The sequence below is a fragment of the Thalassophryne amazonica genome, chromosome 6 (genome assembly GCF_902500255.1).
Source record: "Thalassophryne amazonica chromosome 6, fThaAma1.1, whole genome shotgun sequence".
Taxonomy (NCBI): Eukaryota; Metazoa; Chordata; class Actinopteri; order Batrachoidiformes; family Batrachoididae; genus Thalassophryne; species Thalassophryne amazonica.
In genome coordinates this window covers 4,858,049-4,881,476 of record NC_047108.1, presented here as the reverse complement: position 1 = coordinate 4,881,476, position 23,428 = coordinate 4,858,049, and the positions used below count along the sequence as shown (strand labels likewise).

Below are 23,428 nucleotides of genomic sequence, written 5' to 3'. Positions count from 1 at the left end.
CTGTAACCTGAGCAACATGAAACATGGAAAAAAAAAAGCTTGCTGGTAGAACAAAGTCAGTGTAATAAAACAAAAGTTGGCAGTTTATTCTAGTGTCTTTATTTGAATGCAAGTTTTTTTGTTTTCATCATTAACTTTTAATGCAAAAATAGTCCTATACGTTAGACCTATATTCTTATTTTGGGCATGATCTAAATATGTACTTGATCGGTATCGGCCTTGATCGGTATTGGCATATCAAAATTTCAGTGATCGGTGATTGACCTAAAAAATCCTGATTGGTGCACCTCTATCAATAGCTAATACATAACCAACAAAATGTATGCAGACAAAAACAGCATAATAATCTTCATGGTTTTTTTGTATCACCATGACCACCACATTACAGTAATACTTCACAATCTTCAAAAACAGCCACTCAAGTAGACAAAGGCAATGCTGTACAGTCAGTGAGTCACAGTGTTTGATTTATGCGTAAATGAAATGAAATATTAGGCTTACCTCCATATAGAAGCTTCTGCTTTACTTTTGATGCTCTTTGTAGTTCTTTCAACACGTTCTGAGTCGGTAAAGTGTGTATAGCATGTCTTATATAATCCACTCTTGTTGTGTATTGAAGGTTTACCACCATTATTATTATTATTACTGAAATCTGCCCACATGACCAGGTGTTGAGTGGCGTTATTCCTTGCAATTTCTGCTTGCACAACTTCCAAAGTCTTCCATTTTGGAACATAATTCTTAAAAAAATATGCACATCTTCTCTGAAAATGGTACTACTTTACACTTTTGGATGGGAAGATACACATAAAACACACTGTTTCTTCATCCAAAGATGACACATCCTGTTCACTGCATGCAGCCATGTTGTCACCACGTCACTGACTCTGTGTTACAGTGATTATCATTGGCCCATTGCTTGTAATCAGTGGAACAATTAGTTAGTTCTGTTCAAGGCTTAGTGGGTATTTACGTACATGTAAACAATTAATTCAAAATTTTAAATACTCATTAATGTACTCAGATATTGCGTGTGAAAAGTAACTGAACATTTCCTGTAATATTCTCTACCAAATATACAAAACTCACACCCACCCTTAGGTTATGCAAAGACACAATATATTGCGACAGCTGGGTGTCTGTCGTGGCTGTTGCTCATTTTAATGCGTGATTTGTGCAACCTGTTGCAAAGCCATGTCAGAACACATCTCAGATGACCATTGGCATTAATTATGTGTGTCTACATTTCTGCATGTATATATGGTATTTCTGCAGGTCCATCCCTGTGGGAGATGGCTGTAGCTGTGAATGTTTCTCTCACTCCAGGACAGTCATATAGCCGATATGAACTGCTGGCTTGGCTCAATGAATCTTTACAAACAGGATTCACCAAGGTGGAACAAGTGTGCACAGGTAGGAGTGTGCATCAATTTTATTGTGTCATAATCACAAGCTTGACTCTTGAAAACACAGTCATGTTAGTAGGGCACTTTGAGTATAATTGGAGCTATGCAGTTTTAGCTAAATCATGCATTTTCTTGTTTAGGGCCCGGTCCCACTGGCGTTTAGGAGGATTTGCGTATGGATTGCGCACAGAATTGGCTCATATTCGCTTAACATCCACAATATCCGTGAAACATGCTTGTATGAGTCGGCCGACACCCGCACACGTCCACAATTATCGGCAGAGGCACGTTTTTCTGTTACCAGGATTTTTGAGCTGCACATAATTTTGGCTGCGGATGACATCCACCTTACATACTCCATACATACACAATACATAATCTGTGCGCTGTATATTCGCCATCATCTGCTGATATCTGCAACTGACAGGGATTTGCGGCTTTGCAGCAGACTGGGACAGTGTGTAAAACGGATATTTTGTGTGCCCATCATGTCCACATCACGGACTAAAATAAGTTGTAGCGACTGCATACAGATTGGCCACGAATAAAGCGTTTTTATTAAGTCTGCTTTGCATCTGATTTTTCGCCGGATGCAAATCAGATGCACTGTGTTCACAGCTGGACGCCGTTCTTTGTTCTACCGGCTGCCACGTGCTCTGCACTGGATGCTGCATATATAAAATAATTATTTCGTGCTGGATTAATCATTTTATTGTGCAAATTGGCTGTTGAAAACGGCTCTAATCACCTCCTGAATCACAGGAAGCTGCAGCACGCGCACGCAAATGGCTAACAAGCTGCAGGAAGCATTTTGAGCCATCTAAAAAGGTAATTATTTGACATGTTTACATTGTCAAGGCTTGATAAAACAGTTGCGTGCTTTTTTCCTTCTTGTCTGCAGCTGTTACAGTATTTGTTCCTGTGTTTATAACAGATTTAACTTCTTGTTATACTCCTTCAGACGAGCTGCGCTCTGACGCAATCCGCTGACATCACCACTCGCTTTGTTCACTGCTTCTTTACTCCACTTGAGCTGCATGTCGTGTTCGAGATTAGATCACACCACATAGCACGACATTTGTGCGTGAAAGATTTTGTGAACATTTCAAAATTCTCTGTGCGTAATAGCACGCACCGGCGCCCCTCTGGCATCCTGTCTGCACCTGTTAAAGACGAGTTTACTCTCCAGCACGACACATCACGATCTGTGTCATGAGGAGAAAGCAGGCTCGTGTCAGTGCACTTTAACAATCAACTTGTCCAAGTCCAGTAAATGCTCCAGAGCCTGTATTGTTGGTGTGAATAGTGATGCCGACGGCCCGAATGCGCTTCTTTTATGACCGCAATACAGATGCCATGCACGCGCAACACGTGCGTGATGCATTCATAATACACCTGTAATACTGCTATGATAATCGCAATGTGTCGGATCTGTTTCCTCACTACATGCGTTATACAACCGTGATTGTTCATCATATACTCGCTATACATTATTAATATATCCGTAACACTATGTAACACAATTTTTGTTCCTGGCTTCTAAGTGTTATATTTCAACTGCTTATGTCTAAAGTCTATGGAAAAATGACTACATTCAGCACAAACTTTGATTTTATTTTATTTTTTTTTTACATTCTGGAAAGTTCTAAAAGTTTCTTGAAATTTCTAGATAATTCTGGAAACTTCTAGAAAATTCTGGACAGTTCTAGCAGTTAAAGAATATTCTAGAAGACTACTCAGTAGTAGTGAAGGCGAATCGAGAATATTCTTGAAAACAGACAAATTTCAAAATATCATTGTCCTGATTACAGAAGCAAAGTTTCTGTGGAATAACAGCTATTTTCTATTTATTTAAGGCATAACAAGTTAGGAAAACACACTGTGTACCCAGGAACAAAACAAAACAAAAACATTTGTTACATAGTGTAATTCACACTGGGACATTTGTCATTTTTGGCCATTTTTGTTGCGGACGACAACGAATGCCTGTAATTTGTATACTCAATTCATGCGCAATTAATCCTCTCCCCAGTGGGACCAGGCCCTTAGCGTGATTCTACTACTCACTAAATATAAAGGCAGGTGCTACAAGAGATTATGGTAACCAAGTAGATATGTTTTTGTTGTGCAAATGCTACTCTTGACCTCATGGTGCTTGTCCAATTTTCTAAATGGTTTATTGGACTTTTTTAATGAATAATTTTGTGTTTGGAATGTTGACGACTGTGATTATTGATTTGTGTGATTATCTGTTAGGTGCAGCCTACTGCCAGTTGATGGACTGGATATTTCCGGGGTCACTGGACTTATCCCGGGTTCGCTTCCAAAGCAAAGAACAGGTGGACATCATCCACAACTATAGTTTACTGCAAGCAGCATTCAGAAAGGTTGGAGTTGTTCGAGTGAGTACTATGTTTATTAAAAAATCAAGGGTTCTGGTTTTGATTTTTTTTTTCCCATAAAACTTTGATGCTTTTCTGTTTTTCTTAACTGCCCTCCTGTCCCTACATTCTGCGTATTCAACAAAAATATAAATGCAACACTTTTGGTTTTGCTCCCATTTTGTATGAGATGAACTCAAAGATCTAAAACTTTTTCCACATACACAATATCACCATTTCCCTCAAATACTGTTCACAAACCAGTCTAAATCTTTGATAGTGAGCACTTCTCCTTTGCTGAGATAATCCATCCCACCTCACAGGTGTGCCATATCAAGATGCTGATTAGACACCATGATTAGTGCACAGGTGTGCCTTAGACTGCCCTCAATAAAAGGCCACTCTGAAAGGTGCAGTTTTGTTTTATTGGGGGGGATACCAGTCAGTATCTGGTGTGACCACCATTTGCCTCATGCAGTGCAACACATCTCCTTCGCATAGAGTTGATCAGGTTGTCAATTGTGGCCTGTGGAATGTTGGTCTACTCCTCTTCAATGGCTGTGCAAAGTTGCTGGATATTGGCAGGAACTGGTACACGCTGTCGTATACGCCGGTCCAGAGCATCCCAAACATGCTCAATGGGTGACATGTCTGGTGAGTATGCCGGCCATGCAAGAACTGGGACATTTTCAGCTTCCAAGAATTGTGTACAGATGCTTGCAACATGGGGCTGTGCATTATCCTGCTGCAACATGAGGTGATGTTCTTGGATGTATGGCACAACAATGGGCCTCAGGATCTCGTCACGGTATCTCTGTACATTCAAAATGCCATCAATAAAATGCACCTGTGTTCTTCGTCCATAACAGACGCCTGCCCATACCATAACCCCACCGCCACCATGGGCCACTCGATCCACAACATTGACATCAAAAAACCGCTCACCCACACGACGCCACACACGCTGTCTGCCATCTGCCCTGGACAGTGTGAACCGGGATTCATCCGTGAAGAGAACACCTCTCCAACGTGCCAAATGCCAGCGAATGTGAGCATTTGCCCACTCAAGTCGGTTACGACGACGAACTGGAGTCAGGTCGAGACCCCGATGAGGACGATGAGCATGCAGATGAGCTTCCCTGAGATGGTTTCTGACAGTTTGTGCAGAAATTCTTTGGTTATGCAAACCGATTGTTTCAGCAGCTGTCCGAGTGGCTGGTCTCAGACGATCTTGGAGGTGAACATGCTGGATGTGGAGGTCCTGGGCTGGTGTGGTTACACATGGTCTGCGGTTGGTAGGCTGGTTGGATGTACTGCCAAATTCTCTGAAACGCCTTTGGAGACGGCTTATGGTAGAGAAATGAACTTTCAATACACGAGCAACAGCTCTGGTTGACATTCCTGCTGTCAGCATGCCAATTGCACACTCCCTCAAACCTTGTGACATCTGTGGCATTGTGCTGTGTGATAAAACTGCACCTTTCAGAGTGGCCTTTTATTGTGGGCAGTCTAAGGCACACCTGTGCACTAATCATGGTGTCTAATCAGCATCTTGATATGGCACACCTGTGAGGTGGGATGGATTATCTCAGCAAAGGAGAAGTGCTCACTATCACAGATTTAGACTGGTTTGTGAACAATATTTGAGGGAAATGGTGATATTGTGTATGTGGAAAAAGTTTTAGATCTTTGAGTTCATCTCATACAAAATGGGAGCAAAACCAAAAGTGTTGCATTTATATTTTTGTTGAGTGTATGTTTTTCCTCTTCCATATATAGATGATGCACATAATCTATTATCAGCTGCAGTTATAAGTACTGGTATAATTGCATTCATTCATTCATTTTCAACCGCTTATCTGTGTCTGAGTTGTGGTGGCAGTAGAGCAAGCAGCTTACCCCACACTTCCCTATCCTCAGCCAAGTTTTGTAACTCTTCCCACGGGATTGCAAGGTGTTCCCAAGCCAGCTGGGAAATATAACCTCTCCAGCGTGTCCTGGGCCTTCCTCGGGGCCTCCTCCCAGTTGGATGTGCCTGGAAGTGTTGTGTGTTGGGGGGTGTGGCTGGATATTTTGGTGTTCTTTTCTTTTCTTTGCTCTTCAGGTGGCATGGAAACTGATTTGTCTGTGGAGAAGGTGCTGGCTGAAGAGTCCTCACCCTCATCAACATCATGTGTAGCACCTGTGACTGGTGCTCACATGCAACCTTAAAGACTTTCAGCTGAAGCAGATAATTGGATGGCGTTCTGCATTTAAGTCATGTGTGATTCAAGCAGAACTGCCGGGAACTCGACCTTGTGATGTTCGTTTGTGAGACGCTGAGGACCGCGCCTGGGTTTGACACATTGAGCCCGTGAAGCAGGGAAGGGTGAGGACACATGCTGTCAGCACACATTAAAGGTGATTAAGTGTTTGACTAATTGTTGATAGTAACTTGGTGTTTTGTTACACAGTATACTTGAATTGAGATGAGAATTGTGCAGCTTGCTTCTCACTGCTGTGGCGTGCAGATAAGTGATCCTCCACCTGTTGTGAGAAGCTGCTCATTTGCATAAAGTTAAAAAAGATATAGACCTGAATGTGTTGCTGATAGCGTGTGTCTTTTGAAAGATAATGTTGTAACTGCTGACTTACCTCACCTCTTCTTTGCTTCACAGAGAGTCAGTTTGTTGTGTCCACCTGGGGAGTGTTTGGCGGTGGTAGTGGGTCCAGGAGCGCCGGGCTTAGATCCTTACGGGCGCTGGAGAGCGTGCCAACAGTCACTCCACCAGAAAGACGCTGTTTAGTTTGTACACATTGTTATGCACCAAAGAGGGTAAAAAATAAATTGTTTTGTTTTGGAACCGCTTTCTGGTTATTTTTAGTGCTGGGTTCTGTCTGACGCAGGTCCGCTCCTCAACCCGCGTCGACACATAACAGTAGTTCCCGGCCATTCCATAATGGACCCAGCGGCAGAGGCGGTTCCTTTTGCCGAAAAAGTTCAAGAACACTTGGAGAAAATATGGGAGCAATTACAGCATCTCGCAAACCAAATTAAACAAACAGATGCCCGTGTTACGGAGCTTGCAGCGCAAGCTGTTCCGCTTCCTGCTGCTCCAGCCGCGGCACCATTGATACTAGTGCAGATAACTCCGTCACCCAGAGATTCCGCGTCCGAACCGATTGTTTGTCGTCCGGAGCCTTGTGCGGTGATGCAATGTTCTCTGGTTTCTGCTCAGTCAGGTTGGAGCGCCGTAGCTTTACGAGGAATGTTTGTAGATGGGTTAAATGAGTCATTAAAAGACGAGCCGGCAGTCCGTGATGAGCCAAACGCTGTAGATGAGCTAATATCGTTGGTGATTCGTCTAGATGATCGGATGAAGGAGCGTGGACGCGAAAGAGGACGCCCATCAGAGCGGGTTTTTTCGTCTCGGGGCTTTCCCCGACACAGATCTGGGCCGCCTCTTTCTCGCCCCACTGAAGCTCCTCCGACGGGACCTCTGGCTCCTCCTGTTGACGAGCCCATGCAGCTTGGAAGAGCAGAGATTACTGTATTGCCCCGACATGTAAGCGTCAAGAGAAATAATGGTGACGTATCTCCAAGTGTTCTGGGACAGGCAAATTAACACACATAAAAAAAAAAAAAAAAAAAAAAAAATCTAGCACGGGTAAATGTTTTGTTTTCTTTAAATAGGGGTTATAATTGTATGGGGAGTCAGAGGCGTATCTGGTGGAGTGACTGTTAGGCGGTTAGAAGTCCGCCTGGGCTCACATCATTGTTACTTTTTATGTGTTTTTAGGTATTTTCTGTTTGGGTTGTTGGGTCGTTTTATTTTGTTTTTTTATTTCTCTACATCCCTAACCCCAACCTCACTTGCCCCAAGACCGTTTGTCTTGTGGGTTTTGGGGTGGTGCAGGTTGGTCACGCTGAGCATTCTCAGAAGACCTCTGCACCTAGGGGGGGGGTGTTAGAGGCGTTTTTCTTGGTTTGGTTAGGGCCCGGTTCAACTCCAGCCTCGGTGAGCCTTTGTACCGTTCGTCATTGGTGTTGCCGGGGTGTAGTGCAGCGGAGACATACCTCAGTTGGAGGGGTGGGCCGATCTGTTGCCGTTCGCCATTTCAGTAGTTCCACCCCTCCCGAGAGGCTGGGTGTATGGTCGAGTTGGGGCACCGGACGTATTTCCGGTTCTCTGCTGCGCCTTGGGGTTGGGGCTGGGTTAGTTTTTCCTGTTCCCTTCCCCGGCTTAATGTTTTGAGCCGTTTGCCAAAGTTGAGCCGCCGAGGGGCTCTGGGAGGGACCCGGGGTCTTTCGGGGTGCCGGGGTTGTGGGGAGGGTTCCTCCTGGGGTTGATGGTACGGTCCTCTGGGGGGCGCCGTTTGCTCCATGTACACCTGGGGACCTTTGTGGGATTATGGTTCTGGCTGTTCCTCCTGGAACTGGCGATGAAGGCCTTCTGGGGGGGGGGGGGGGGGGGGGGGGGGTTGGGCTCTGCAGATCATTCTGGGGGGGTTGTTTGTTATTTTTCTTTTATGCATTTACGTTTGTATTGTGTTTGTGGGGCTGTGTTGGGTTTTTGCGTTTGGGAGTTTTTCTTTTCTTCCCGGGGTTTGATGGGACGGTCCCCTGGGGAGGTTTTGGGAGGGTTTTATGTTTTTTTTTCTGTGTGTTGAATTGTACTGGGGAATGTTTTTGGGCTTTTGTTGATGCCAGCCAGCCTTCCAGCTGCGGTGCCTGTCCTGCTGTCTGTGGTGGACCTTGGGAGCGTGGTGTTGTCTGCTTCCTGACGTGGACCCCGGAGGGAGGTGCTGTTCTCGGGCCTGGTCTGTTCGGTCGCCGGGAGGCTTCCCGTTGATGGGGGGGTACTGTTGTGTGTTGGGGGGTGTGGCTGGATATTTTGGTGTTCTTTTCTTTTCTTTGCTCTTCAGGTGGCATGGAAACTGATTTGTCTGTGGAGAAGGTGCTGGCTGAAGAGTCCTCACCCTCATCAACATCATGTGTAGCACCTGCGACTGGTACTCACATGCAACCTTAAAGACTTTCAGCTGAAGCAGATAATTGGATGGCGTTCTGCATTTAAGTCATGTGTGATTCAAGCAGAACTGCCGGGAACTCAACCTTGTGATGTTCGTTTGTGAGACGCTGAGAACCGCGCCTGGGTTTGACACATTGAGCCCGTGAAGCAGGGAAGGGTGAGGACACATGCTGTCAGCACACATTAAAGGTGATTAAGTGTTTGACTAATTGTTGATAGTAACTTGGTGTTTTGTTACACAGTATACTTGAATTGAGATGAGAATTGTGCAGCTTGCTTCTCACTGCTGTGGCGTGCGGATAAGTGATCCTCCACCTGTTGTGAAAAGCTGCTCATTTGCATAAAGTTAAAAAAGATATAGACCTGAATGTGTTGCTGATAGCATGTGTCTTTTGAAAGATATTGTTGTAACTGCTGACTTACCTCACCTCTTCTTTGCTTCACAGAGTGTCAGTTTGTCGTGTCCACCTGGGGAGTATTTGGCGGTGGTAGTGGGTCCAGGAGCGCCGGGCTTAGATCCTTACGGGCGCTGGAGAGCGTGCCAACAGTCACTCCACCAGAAAGACGCTGTTTAGTTTGTACACATTGTTATGCACCAAAGAGGGTAAAAAATAAATTGTTTTGTTTTGGAACCGCTTTCTGGTTATTTTTAGCGCTGGGTTCTGTCTGACGCAGGTCCGCTCCTCAACCCGCGTCGACACATAACAGGAAGACCTCCTTAGGGAGATGCCAGTGGGGCACCCCTTTGAATCTGGTCTGCTTGAGGTTTTTTCCTCAGTATCGTCAGAGGGAATTTTTCCTTACCATTGTCGCCTGTGTGCTTGCTTTAGGGGTTGGTAAGGTTAGACCTTACTTGTGTGAAGAACCTTGAGGCAGTGCAGTATTTAACTATCGGGATACACCTTTTATTTACTTTTCTAAAAAAGAAAGGAATTGTCCTATGAAACATTATTCAACTAACTTAGAGTTGAAATAAACTTCTGAGTTGTAGTCTAGGACCTAGTTTAGACATGTATGAACATTAGGAGAGGATAACTCAACTGTTCTAGACTAATATCAATCAATCAATCAGTTTTATTTATATAGCACCAAATCACAACAAACAGTTGCCCCAAGGCGCTTTATATTGTAAGGCAAAGCCATACAATAATTACGTAAAAACCCCAACGGTCAAAACGACCCCCTGTGAGCAAGCACTTGGCGACAGTGGGAAAGAAAAACAGGAAGAAACCTCCAGCAGAACCAGGCTCAGGGAGGGGCAGTCTTCTGCTGGGACTGGTTGGGGCTGAGGGAGAGAACCAGGAAAAAGACATGCTGTGGAGGGGAGCAGAGATCAGTCACTAATGATTAAATGCAGAGTGGTGCATACAGAGCAAAAAGAGAAAGAAACACTCAGTGCATTATGGGAACCCCCCAGCAGTCTAAGTCTATAGCAGCATAACTAAGGGATGGTTCAGGGTCACCTGATCCAGCCCTAACTATAAGCTTTAGCAAAAAGGAAAGTTTTAAGCCTAATCTTAAAAGTAGAGAGGGTGTCTGTCTCCCTGATCTGAATTGGGAGCTGGTTCCACAGGAGAGGAGCCTGAAAGCTGAAGGCTCTGCCTCCCATTCTACTCTTACAAACCCTAGGAACTACAAGTAAGCCTGCAGTCTGAGAGCGAAGCGCTCTATTGGGGTGATATGGTACTATGAGGTCCCTAAGATAAGAAGGGACCTGATTATTCAAAACCTTATAAGTAAGAAGAAGAATTTTAAATTCTATTCTAGAATTAACAGGAAGCCAATGAAGAGAGGCCAATATGGGTGAGATATGCTCTCTCCTTCTAGTCCCCGTCAGTACTCTAGCTGCAGCATTTTGAATTAACTGAAGGCTTTTCAGGGAACTTTTAGGACAACCTGATAATAATGAATTACAATAGTCCAGCCTAGAGGAAATAAATGCATGAATTAGTTTTTCAGCATCACTCTGAGACAAGACCTTTCTAATTTTAGAGATATTGCGTAAATGCAAAAAAGCAGTCCTACATATTTGTTTAATATGCGCTTTGAATGAGATATCCTGATAAATAATGACTCCAAGATTTCTCACAGTATTACTAGAGGTCAGGGTAATGCCATCCAGAGTAAGGATCTGGTTAGACACCATGTTTCTAAGATTTGTGGGGCCAAGTACAATAACTTCAGTTTTATCTGAGTTTAAAAGCAGGAAATTAGAGGTCATCCATGTCTTTATGTCTGTAAGACAATCCTGCAGTTTAGCTAATTGGTGTGTGTCCTCTGGCTTCATGGATAGATAAAGCTGGGTATCATCTGCGTAACAATGAAAACTTAAGCAATGCCGTCTAATAATACTGCCTAAGGGAAGCATGTATAAAGTGAATAAAATATGATTCAAACCACTGCAGCGCAGTGCCTTTAATACCTATGGCATGCTCTAATCTCTGTAATAAAATTTTATGGTCAACAGTATCAAAAGCAGCACTGAGGTCTAACAAAACAAGCACAGAGATGAGTCCACTGTCTGAGGCCATAAGAAGATCATTTGTAACCTTCACTAATGCTGTTTCTGTACTATGATGAATTCTAAACCCTGACTGAAACTCTTCAATAGACCATTCCTCTGCAGATGATCAGTTAGCTGTTTTAACACTACCCTTTCAAGAATTTTTGAGATAAAAGGAAGGTTGGAGATTTGGCCTATAATAGCTAAGATAGCTGGGTCAAGTGATGGCTTTTTAAGTAATAGTTTATTACTGCCACCTTACAAAGCCTGTGGTACATAGCCAACTAATAAAGATAGAGTGATCATATTTAAGATCGAAGCATTAAATAATGGTAGGGCTTCCTTGAGGCAGCCTGGTAGGAATGGGGTCTAATAGACATGTTGATGGTTTGGATGAAGTAACTAATGAAAATAACTCAGACAGAACAATCTGAGAGAAAGAGTCTAACCAAATACCGGCATCACTGAAAGCAGCCAAAGATAACGATACGTCTTTGGGATGGTATGGATAATTTTTTCTCTAATAGTTAAAATTTTATTAGCAAAGAAAGTCATGAAGTCATTAGTAGTTAAAGTTAAAGGAATACTCAGCTCATAGAGCTCTGACTCTTTGTCAGCCTGGCTACAGTGCTGAAAAGAAACCTGGGGTTGTTCTTATTTTCTTCAATTAGTGATGAGTAGTAAGATGTCCTCGCTTTACGGAGGGCTTTTTTATACAGCAACAGACTTTTTCCAGGCTAAGTGAAGATCTTCTAAATTAGTGAGACGCCATTTCCTCTCCAACTTATGGGTTATCTGCTTTAAGCTGCGAGTTTGTGAGTTATACCACAGAGTCAGGCACTTCTGATTTAAAGCTCTCTTTTTCAGAGGAGCTACAGCATCCAAAGTTGTCTTCAATGAGGATGTAAAACTATTGACGAGATACTCTATCTCACTTACAGAGTTTAGGTAGCTACTCTGCACTGTGTTGGTATATGGCATTAGAGAACATAAAGAAGGAATCATATCCTTAAACCTAGTTACAGCGCTTTCTGAAAGACTTCTAGTGTAATGAAACTTATTCCCCACCATCAGAGTAAATGTAAATGTTATTAAGAAATGATCAGACAGAAGGGAGTTTTCAGGGAATACTGTTAAGTCTTCAATTTCCATACCATAAGTCAGAACAAGATCTAAGATATGATTAAAGTGGTGGGTGGACTTATTTACATTTTGAGCAAAGCCAGTTGAGTCTAATAATAGATTAAATGCAGTGTTGAGGCTGTCATTCTCAGCATCTGTGTGCATGTTAAAATCGCCCACTATAATTATCTTATCTGAGCTAAGCATTAAGTCAGACAAAAGGTCTGAAAATTCACAGAGAAACTCACAGTAACGACCAGGTGGACGATAGATAATAACAAATAAAACTGGTTTTGGGACTTCCAATTGGAATGGACAAGACTAAGAGTCAAGCTTTCAAATGAATTAAAGCTCTGTCTGGTTTTTGATTAATTAATAAGCTGGAATGGAAGATTGCTGCTAGTCCTCCGCCTCGCCGTGCTCCGAGCATTCTGGCAGTTAGTGTGAACTCGGGGGTGGTGACTCAATTTAAACTAACATATTCATCCTGCTGTAACCAGGTTTCTGTAAGGCAGAATAACAATATGTTGATCAATTATTATATCATTTACTAACAGGGACTTAGAAGAGAGAGACCTAATGTTTAATAGACCCACATTTACTGTTTTAGTCTGTGGTGCAGTTGAAGGTGCTATATTATTTTTTCTTTTTGAATTTTTATGCTTAAATAGATTTTTGCTGGTTATTGGTGGTCTGGGAGCAGGCACCGCTCTCTACGGGGATGGGTAATGAGGGGATGGCAGGGGGAGAGAAGCTGCAGAGAGGTGTGTAAGACTACAACTCTGCTTCCTGGTCCCAACCCAGGATAGTCCCGGTTTGGAGGATTTAAGAAAATTGGCCAGATTTCTAGAAATGAGAGCTGCTCCATCCAAAGTGGGATGGATGCTGTCTCTCCTAACAAGACCAGGTTTTCCCCAGAAGCTTTGCCAATTATCTATGATCCCACCTCATTTTTTGGACCACACTCAGACAGCCAGCAATTCAAGGAGAACATGCGGCTAAACATGTCACTCACCGGTCCGATTGGGGAGGGGCCCAGAGAAACTACAGAGTCCGACATTGTTTTTGCAAAGTTACACACCGATTCAATGTTAATTTTAGTGACCTCCAATTGGCGTAACCGGGTGTCATTACTGCCGACGTGAATTACAGTCTTACCAAATTTACGCTTAGCCTTAGCCAGCAGTTTCAAATTTCCTTCAATGTCGCCTGCTCTGGCCCCCGGAAGACAATTGACTATGGTTGCTGGTGTCGCTAACTTCACATTTCTCAATACAGAGTCGCCAATAACCAGAGTTTGATCCTCGGCGGGTGTGTCGTCGAGTGGGGAAAAACTTTTCGAAATGTGAATTGGTTGGCGGTGTACACGGGGCTTCTGTTTAGAACTACGCTTCCTCCTCACAGTCACCCAGTCGGCCTGCTTTCCCGGCTGCTCGGGATCTGCCAGAGGGAAACTAACAGCGGCTAAGCTACCTTGGTCCGCACCGACTACAGGGGCCTGGCTAGCTGTAGAATTTTCCACGGTGCAGAGCTGAGTCTCCAATTCGCCCAGCCTGGCCTCCAAAGCTACGAATAAGCTACACTTATTACAAGTACCATTACTGCTAAAGGAGGCCGATGAATAACTAAACATTTCACACCCAGAGCAGAAAAGTGCAGGAGAGACAGGAGAAGCCACCATGCTAAACCGGCTAAGAGCTAGTAGCTGCGCTAAGCTAGCGGATTCTTAAAACACACAAGTGAATAATGTGTAAATAATTTAGAGGTGATTCAGCAGAGGGAGTGCTTTAGTTCAGGCACGTGAAGATTACACTGTGAAACAAATCGTTATCTAAGTAACCAGATCAATCTAACTGCGCAGATTAAACAGCTAACAGATACAGAAAAACACCGCTGTGCTCCAGAACAGGAAGTGATACAATACCGCAGTGAGAGCCAACCACCAGTAGAGGCGATGGCCCCAGTGAACAACTTGGGATGTATGCCAAAATCTTTATCCAGGATGAACATCTTGAAAATGACCAGGCCCTTTTTAGCCCCAAGTGTTACTTCAAATACAGTTGTATTTTCTAAACTGCAGTAGCTACAGCTTTTCAAGGTACTCGATATGTTCAGAATGACCAGTACATGTTTCGAAGGGTCATAGAAGAGTGTAAACTTTCTAACATTTGAGTTGTCCTCTCCTAAATGATGTGCTTACATGTCTCAGCTAGGTCCTCTACTATTGCCATGAAAATTGGAATTGTCTGTCTTTCTGTAAGTTTGTTAATCAGTCATTTTGTCAGTAATGACTATAACATTGCTTGCTGTTAAATGAAAAGAAGAATTGTGCTGTGTGGCCTTCAGCTAATTATATCATTTCAAGTGTGTTATAATTATTTGAGCAGTAGACATCAGTATGAGCTGATAAATCATCCTTAAATCAAGCGGTTGTGCTGTGAGACCATTGAGGTGTTGAGCTTCATTTCGACATCACTACTATTGAAAATTTCACAAGAACGCCAAAAAGTATGTTGCGAGATGTAAACAAGTACAGCGGCATTGTCCACATAGCGAGATGCTGTGTTGATGTTGAGAGAAAATAAAAACTGCCACTTTAACTTTGGATGGTATAATAGAGTGCCACTGTTGTCCAAATAACTTTTCAACTTATCTGACAAGTGGATAAATGTTAATATTGAATTTTGCTCACTTCAAATTTGTGACATTGCCAAAGTTTGTTTTATTGGCAGGTGGTTATAATGATGATATTTCTTTCTTGTCTGCCAGTACATCCCCATAGATGCGCTGATGAACAGGAATGCTGTAGTGACTCTGACATTCCTGCAGTGGTTCAAGCTTTTCTTTGATGAGAACAATGAAGGCAGAGAGTATCACGCTTTGGAGGCCAGAGGAGGACAGAGTATGGTTCCTACCAACTCAGGTATGTGACAAGTTAAATTGAGCTATTATCAAGTTTCTCTTTTTTTTCATACAGCAGCATGTAGAATGCACCAAAAGCATGATAACAGCTGATAACTGATTTAAAATTATGCGGTTAAGGTGGGTCTGTAGTGTTGATTTTCACCTTTAATTCAAAAGGTTTAACTGGACTGTCATTAACCATAATATTGCCACCGCCGTGTGGGGATCCACGGGCTCTAGATAGTGTTTATAAACAAGTAGCTGACATTTTTCAAGGGTGGTAATTGTGCAAAGTTTCTGTAATGAGTTGGAATGGCGTGTGAGTCTGGAATGTTTTTAGAACCTTAGACCTTAGACTGCAACAGGTTTTTTTTAACAACTCAACCCTTTTATTTTCTGTTAATTATGTAATTTTGAATGTTAATTTACTGTCTTAATGTATTTGTAAATTGTTTAGGTTCTTGTTATCATATACACACATTTCAATGGTACGAATATTTCATGAGGTGAAAGGTGGAATGTTCCATTCAACGAGGCCAATAAGCAACAGAAAAGAGACCTTCATTTTGTTGTGCGTCACTGTTGCTTTGACATCAGCCGTCCAACACGAACTTTAAGTAGGAGTCAAAATTGTTCTCAGTCAACTTGCAAAAAACAATTTTGTCTGTGATGCCATGCACTGATATCCATGTACAGACTGCTGTACTTCATCCTAACAGCTCTTAAGTCTTTCTCCAAGGCGCTTTTAAGTTCTTTAATTATCTTTGATATTTCTTTTTTCTTTTTTTCTGTTTTTCTTATTTCAGCTTTCCCCGGTTTCTGCATGATCGAAGCCATACACACACTTATATATTCTATATTATAATAGCAAAGTTGTGTGTGTGTGTGTGTGTGTGTGTGTGTGTGTGTGTGTGTATACAGTGCATCCGGAAAGAATTTACAGTACTTCACTTTTTCCACATTTTATGTTACAGCCTTATTCCAGAATGGATGAAATTCATTTTTTCCTCTGAATTGAATTCTTTCAATGGGACAAATATTTAATTCGGTGAAAGCTGGAATGTTCCATTCATCAAGGCGAATGAAATATTCACACCATTGAACTCATAAACATTCATAATACAAATAATGAATGTTAGTCCAATGGTACGAATATTTCATTTCATGGTACATTCCAGCTTTCACCAAATGAAATATTCCTTCCTTTGAAAGAATCAAAAACATTCATTATTTGTTTTATACAACAGATAAAATAGAGCCTTGTCATTTGATATTTTATTCATTTATAAACAATAGAAAAGGGACTTAAAAAAACTTTAAATAGGAGTCCAAAATTGTTCTCAGTCAACTTGGAAAAACAGTTAGATACTTCAAAAATAATTCTGACGATAAAGTCCATGATGCCGTGCACTGACTTTGTGTGTACCCCCCCCCCCCCCAAAAAAAAAGACTGTGTACTTCCTCGGTACAGTAAAAAATCACATCCGAAATTTGTCCAGGTTTTCATCCTCTTCATTCTGTCATGCCTCCAGACGGCTTGTGGTGTAATGGATTTGTTTTTCTTTTTTCTGTGTGTTACAAGAATTAGCACAATCATTTAGCTCATTCAAATTGTCGTCCTTCAGCAAAACAAACTCTGCCATGTTTAGCTAAACACCACGCCCACTAGTGTGTGCATGGGTGGGATAATCAGCGTGCAATGGTAATCAGCAACTAATCAGATGACAAGGATTCACTCAGCCGTTATCAAATCAAATCAATTTTATTTATATAGCGCCAAATCACAACAAACAGTTGGCCCAAGGTGCTTTATATTGTAAGGCAAAGCCATACAATAATTACGGAAAAACCCCAACGGTCAAAACGACCCCCTGTGAGCAAGCACTTGGCGACAGTGGGAAGGAAAAACTCCCTTTTAACAGGAAGAAACCTCCAGCAGAACCAGGCTCAGGGAGGGGCAGTCTTCTGCTGGGACTGGTTGGGGCTGAGGGAGAGGAACCAGGAAAAAGACATGCTGTGGAGGGGAGCAGAGATCAATCACTAATGATTAAATGCAGAGTGGTGCATACAGAGTAAAAGAGAAAGAAACACTCAGTGCATCATGGGAGCCCCCCAGCAGTCTAAGTCTATAGCAGCATAACTAAGGGATGGTTCAGGGTCACCTGATCCAGCCCTAACTATAAGCTTTAGCTTTATAAGATTTACATGAACAAATTGTAATCTATTAGATAAATATGATTCAAACCACCGCAGTGCAGTGCCTTTAATACCTATGGCATGCTCTAATCTCTGTAATAAAATTTTATGGTCAACAGTATCAAAAGCAGCACTGAGGTCTAACAGAACAAGCACAGAGATGAGTCCACTGTCTGAGGCCATAAGAAGATCATTTGTAACCTTCACTAATGCTGTTTCTGTACTATGATGAATTCTAAACCCTGACTGAAACTCTTCAAATAGACCATTCCTCTGCAGATGATCAGTTAGCTGTTTTACAACTACCCTTTCAAGAATTTTTGAGAGAAAAGGAAGGTTGGAGATTGGCCTATAATTAGCTAAGATAGCTGGGTCAAGTGATGGCTTTTTAAGTAATGGTTTAATTACTGCCACCTTAAAAGCCTGTGGTACATAGCCAACTAATAAAGATAGATTGATCATGTTTAAGATCAAAGCATTAATTAATGGTAGGGCTTCCTTGAGCAGCCTGGTAGGAATGGGGTCTAATAGACATGTTGATGGTTTGGAGGAAGTAACTAATGAAAATAACTCAGACAGAACAATCTGAGAGAAAGAGTCTAACCAAATACCGGCATCACTGAAAGCAGCCAAAGAGAACGATATGTCTTTGGGATGGTTATGAGTAATTTTTTCTCAGTTAAAATTTTATTAGCAAAGAAAGTCATGAAGTCATTACTAGTTAAAGTCAGCCTGGCTACAGTGCTGAAAAGAAACCTGGGGTTGTTCTTATTTTCTTCAATTAGTGATGAGTAGTAAGATGTCCTAGCTTTACGGAGGGCTTTTTTTATAGAGCAACAGACTCTTTTTCCAGGCTAAGTGAAGATGTTCTAAATTAGTGAGACGCCATTTCCTCTCCAACGTCCGGGTTATCTGCTTTAAGCTGCGAGTTTATGAGTTATACCACGGAGTCAGGCACTTCTGATTTAAGGCTCTCTTTTTCAGAGGAGCTGCAGCATCCAAAGTTGTCCTCAATGAAATTATAAAACTATTGACGAGATAATCTATCTCATTCACAGAGTTTAGGTAGCTACTCTGCCCTGTGTTGGTATATGGCATTGGAGAACATAAAGAAGGAATCATATCCTTAAACCTAGTTACAGCGCTTTCTGAAAGACTTCTCTAATGAAACTTATTCCCCACTGCTGGGTAGTCCACTAAAGTAAATGTAAATGTTATTAAGAAATGATCAGACAGGAGGGGTTTTTCAGGGAATACTGTTAAGTCTTCAATTTCCATACCATAAGTCAGAACAAGATCTACGGTATGATTAAAGTGGTGGGTGGACTCATTTACATTTTGAGCAAAGCCAATCGAGTCTAACAATAGATTAAATGCAGTGTTGAGGCTGTCATTCTCAGCATCTTTGTGGATGTTAAAATCACCCACTATAATTATCTTATCTGAGCTAAGCACTAAGTCAGACAAAAGGTCTGAAAATTCACAGAGAAACTCACAGTAACGACCAGGAGGACGATAGATAACAACAAATAAAACTGTTTTTTGGGACTTCCAATTTGGATGGACAAGACTAAGAGTCAAGCTTTCAAATGAATTAAAGCTCTGTCTGGGTTTTTGATTAATTAATAAGCTGGAATGGAAGATTGCTGCTAATCCTCCCCCTCGGCCCATGCTACGAGCGTTCTGGCAGTTAGTGTGACTCGGGGGTGTTGACTCATTTAAACTAACATATTCATCCTGCTGTAACCAGGTTTCTGTAAGGCAGAATAAATCAATATGTTGATCAATTATTATATCATTTACTAACAGGAACTTAGAAGAGAGAGATCTAATGTTTAATAGACCACATTTAACTGTTTTAGTCTGTGGTGCAGTTGAAGGTGCTATATTATTTTTTCTTTTTGAATTTTTATGCTTAAATAGATCTTTGCTGGGTATTGGTTGTCTGGGAGCAGGCACCGTCTCTATGGGGATGGGGTAATGAGCGGATGGCAGGGGGAGAGAAGCTGCAGAGAGGTGTGTAAGACTACAACTCTGCTTCCTGGTCCCAACCCTGAATAGTCACGGTTTGGAGGATTTAAGAAAATTGGCCAGATTTCTAGAAATGAGAGCTGCTCCATCCAAAGTGGGATGGATGTCGTCTCTCCTAACGAGACCAGGTTCTCCCCAGAAGCTTTGCCAATTATCTATGAAGCCCACCTCATTTTTTGGACACCACTCAGACAGCCAGCAATTCAGGGAGAACATGCGGCTAAACATGTCACTCCCGGTCCGATTGGGGAGGGGCCCAGAGAAAACTACAGAGTCCGACATTGTTTTTGCATTGTTACACACCGATTCAATATTAATTTTAGTGACCTCCGATTGGCATAACCGGGTGTCATTACTGCCGACATGAATTACAATCTTACCAAATTTACGCTTAGCCTTAGCCAGCAGTTTCAAATTTCCTTCAGTGTCGCCTGCTCTGGCCCCTGGAAGACAATTGACTATGGTTGCTGGTGTCGCTAACTTCACATTTCTCAAAACAGAGTCGCCAATAACCAGAGTTTGTTCCTCGGCAGGTGTGTCGCCGAGTGGGGAAAAACGGTTAGAGATGTGAATGGGTTGGCGGTGTACACGGGGCTTCTGTTTAGAACTACACTTCCTCCTCACAGTCACCCAGTCGGCCTGCTTTCCCGGCTGCTCAGGATCTGCTGGAGGGGAACTAACGGCGGCTAAGCTGCCTTCGTCCGCACCGAGTACAGGGGCCTGGCTAGCTGTAGGATTTTCCACGGTGCGGAGCCGAGTCTCCAATTTGTAAATATATATATAGGGTGAACACAAAAACACTCCTTGTTTCAAATATTTATAATATCAAAAGTCACATGAATAATTTTATAATTTTGAAGAAGAAGAATCTGCAATTGTTGATACCAAAATTGTAAAATTATTCATGTGTGGACCCATATAGACAAGGCCCGTGTTAATTTCACAGTAGTGATTTTGCTATATATATATATATATATACAGTAGTGTTCAGAATAATAGTATTGCTATGTGACTAAAAAGATTAATCCAGGTTTTGAGTATATTTCTTATTGTTACATGGGAAACAAGGTACCAGTAGATTCAGTAGATTCTCACAAATCCAACAAGACCAAGCATTCATGATATGCACACTCTTAAGGCCATGAAATTGGGCTATTACTAAAAAAAAGTAGAAAAGTGGTGTTCACAATAATATTAGCATCTGCTGTTGACTCTACAAACTCAAAACTATTATGTTCAAACTGCTTTTTTAGCAATCCTGGGAATCACTAAACTAGTATTTAGTTGTATAACCACAGTTTTTCATCATTTCTTCACATCTGTGAGGCATTAATTTTGTTGGTTTGGAACCAAGATTTTGCTCATTTACTATTGTGCTTGGGGTCATTGTCTTGTTGAAACACCCATTTCAAGGGCATGTCCTCTTCAGCATAAGGCAACATGACCTCTTCAAGAATTTTGACATATCCAAACTGTTGGGAAAGTGTAGGTACACGGACCCACAACAGGGGGCGCAAATGAACGGACAATGGAGTAGGTCAAATAACAACACTTTACTGTTGTGAATGTGCACAACAAATACAACAGATTACAACAATAGACAACAGTCAATTCACAAAGGTGTCGTGTGGGCAGGCTCGAAGATAGGAGACGCCTGTCCAAAGCAGAACCGGAACCACACGATTTCCTCCGCCACCAGACCCCGGGAATACTGGAGCCGCCAAGTCCCGAACTCCCAGGTGGCCACTGCCTCCGCGTGTCGGACCTGGTACTGCTGGCGAGGAACAAAAAGCAATTAAATGAGGATGCGTTTGCACCCAGGAATCCGCACGGTAGGAAAACTACCTCCACCTCTCGTTGGAAAAGTAGTCCACAAGTCTATGCACAAAAACACTGTCAAACAGTCAGCTAAGGTACGTTACCTTCCAGGTAGAACGATATCTCGGCAAAGAGGTGGAGATGACGTCTTGCTGATATACCGATGCTGATCCGATGAGTGGTGACAGCTGTCATAGGTGATGAGTGTCAGCTGTCACCCCGGCTGCTCCTGTGAGGCGGCAGCGCCCTCTGGTGCCTGGAGCCCGCACTTCAGGCAGGGTGCCCTCTGGTGGTGGTGGGCCAGCAGTACCTCCTCTTCAGCGGCCCACACAACACAAACTGATACATGATACCTGGTATGCGATATATAGGCCCAACACCATAGTAGGAGAAACATGCCCATATCATGATGCTTGCACCACCATGCTTCACTGTCTTCACTGTGAACTGTGGCTTGAATTCAGAGTTTGGGGGTCGTCTCACAAACTGTCTGCGGCCCTTGGACCCAAAAAGAACCATTTTACTCTCATCAGTCCACAAAATATTTCTCCATTTCTCTTTAGGCCAGTTGATGTGTTCTTTGGCAAATTGTAACCTCTTCTGCACATCTTTTATTTAACAGAGGGACTTTGCGGGGGATTCTTGCAAATAAATTTGCTTCACACAGGTGTCTTCTAACTGTCACAGCACTTACAGGTAAGTCCAGACTGTCTTTGATCATCCTGGAGCTGATCAATGGATGAGCCTTTGCCATTCTGGTTATTCTTCTATCCATTTTGATGGTTGTTTTCTGTTTTCTTCCACACGTTTTTTTTTTTTTTTTTTTTGTCCATTTTAAAGCATTGGAGATCATTGTAGATGAACAGCCTATAATTTTTTGCACCTGCGTATAAGTTTTCCCTTCAACAGGTGCTGGCTTCATCCTTAAATAGGGGATACCTGATTCACACCTGTTTGTTCCACAAAATTGACAAATTCACTGACTGAATACCACACTACTATTATTATGAACAACCCCTTTTCTACTGTTTTTTACGAATAGCCCAATTTCATAGCCTTAAGAGTGTGCATATCATGAATGCTTGGTCTTGTTGGATTTGTGAGAATCTACTGAATCTACTGGTACCTTGTTTCCCATGTAACAATAAGAAATATACTCAAAACCTGGATTAATCTTTTTAGTCACATAGCAATACTATTATTCTGAACACTACTGTATATATACAACCCCTGGCAAAAATTATGGAATCACCGGCCTCGGAGGATGTTCATTCAGTTGTTTAATTTTGTAGCAAAAAATCAGATCACAGACATGACACAAAACTAAAGTCATTTCAAATGGCAACTTTCTGGCTTTAAGAAACACTATAAGAAATCAGGAAATTGTGGCAGTCAGTAACGGTTACTTTTTTAGACCAAGCAGAGGGAAAAAATATGGAATCACTCAATTCTGAGGAAAAAATTATGGAATCATGAAAAACAAAAGAACGCTTCAACATATCACTAGTATTTTGTTGCACCACCTCTGGCTTTTATAACAGCTTGCAGTCTCTGAGGCATGGACTTCATGAGTGTCAAACAGTCATCTTCATCAATCTGGCTCCAATTTTCTCTGATTGCTGTTACCAGATCAGCGTTGCAGGTTGGAGCCTTGTCATGGACCATTTTCATCAACTTCCACCAAAGATTTTCAATTGGATTAAGATCTGGACTATTTGCAGGCCATGACATTGACCCTATGTGTCTTTTTGCAAGGAATGTTTTCACAGTTTTTGCTCTATGGCAAGATGCATTATCATCTTGAAAAATGATTTTATCATCCCCAAACATAATTTAAATTGATGGGATAAGAAAAGTGTCCAAAATATCAACATACACTTGTGCATTTATTGATGATGTAATGACAGCCATCTCCCCAGTGCCTTTACCTGACATGCAGCCCCATATCATCAATGACTGTGGAAATTTACATGTTCTCTTCAGGCAGTCATCTTATATAAATCTCATTGGAACTGCACCAAACAAAAGTTCCAGCATCATCACCTTGCCCAATGC

The 23,428-nt window shown here is 42.2% G+C and overlaps 1 protein-coding gene across 1 annotated transcript in view; it reads left to right on the top strand.

The window, feature by feature from the left end:
* Window positions 1-1,292: 1,292 nt before the first annotated feature.
* Window positions 1,293-23,428, top strand: part of LOC117513134 — a 121,002-nt gene continuing 98,866 nt past the window's right edge. The window contains exons 1-3 of the mRNA XM_034173468.1: window positions 1,293-1,413; window positions 3,663-3,808; window positions 15,194-15,347. Coding sequence (XP_034029359.1) covers window positions 1,293-1,413; window positions 3,663-3,808; window positions 15,194-15,347 — 421 coding nt within the window. The remainder of the gene's footprint in view (window positions 1,414-3,662; window positions 3,809-15,193; window positions 15,348-23,428) is intronic.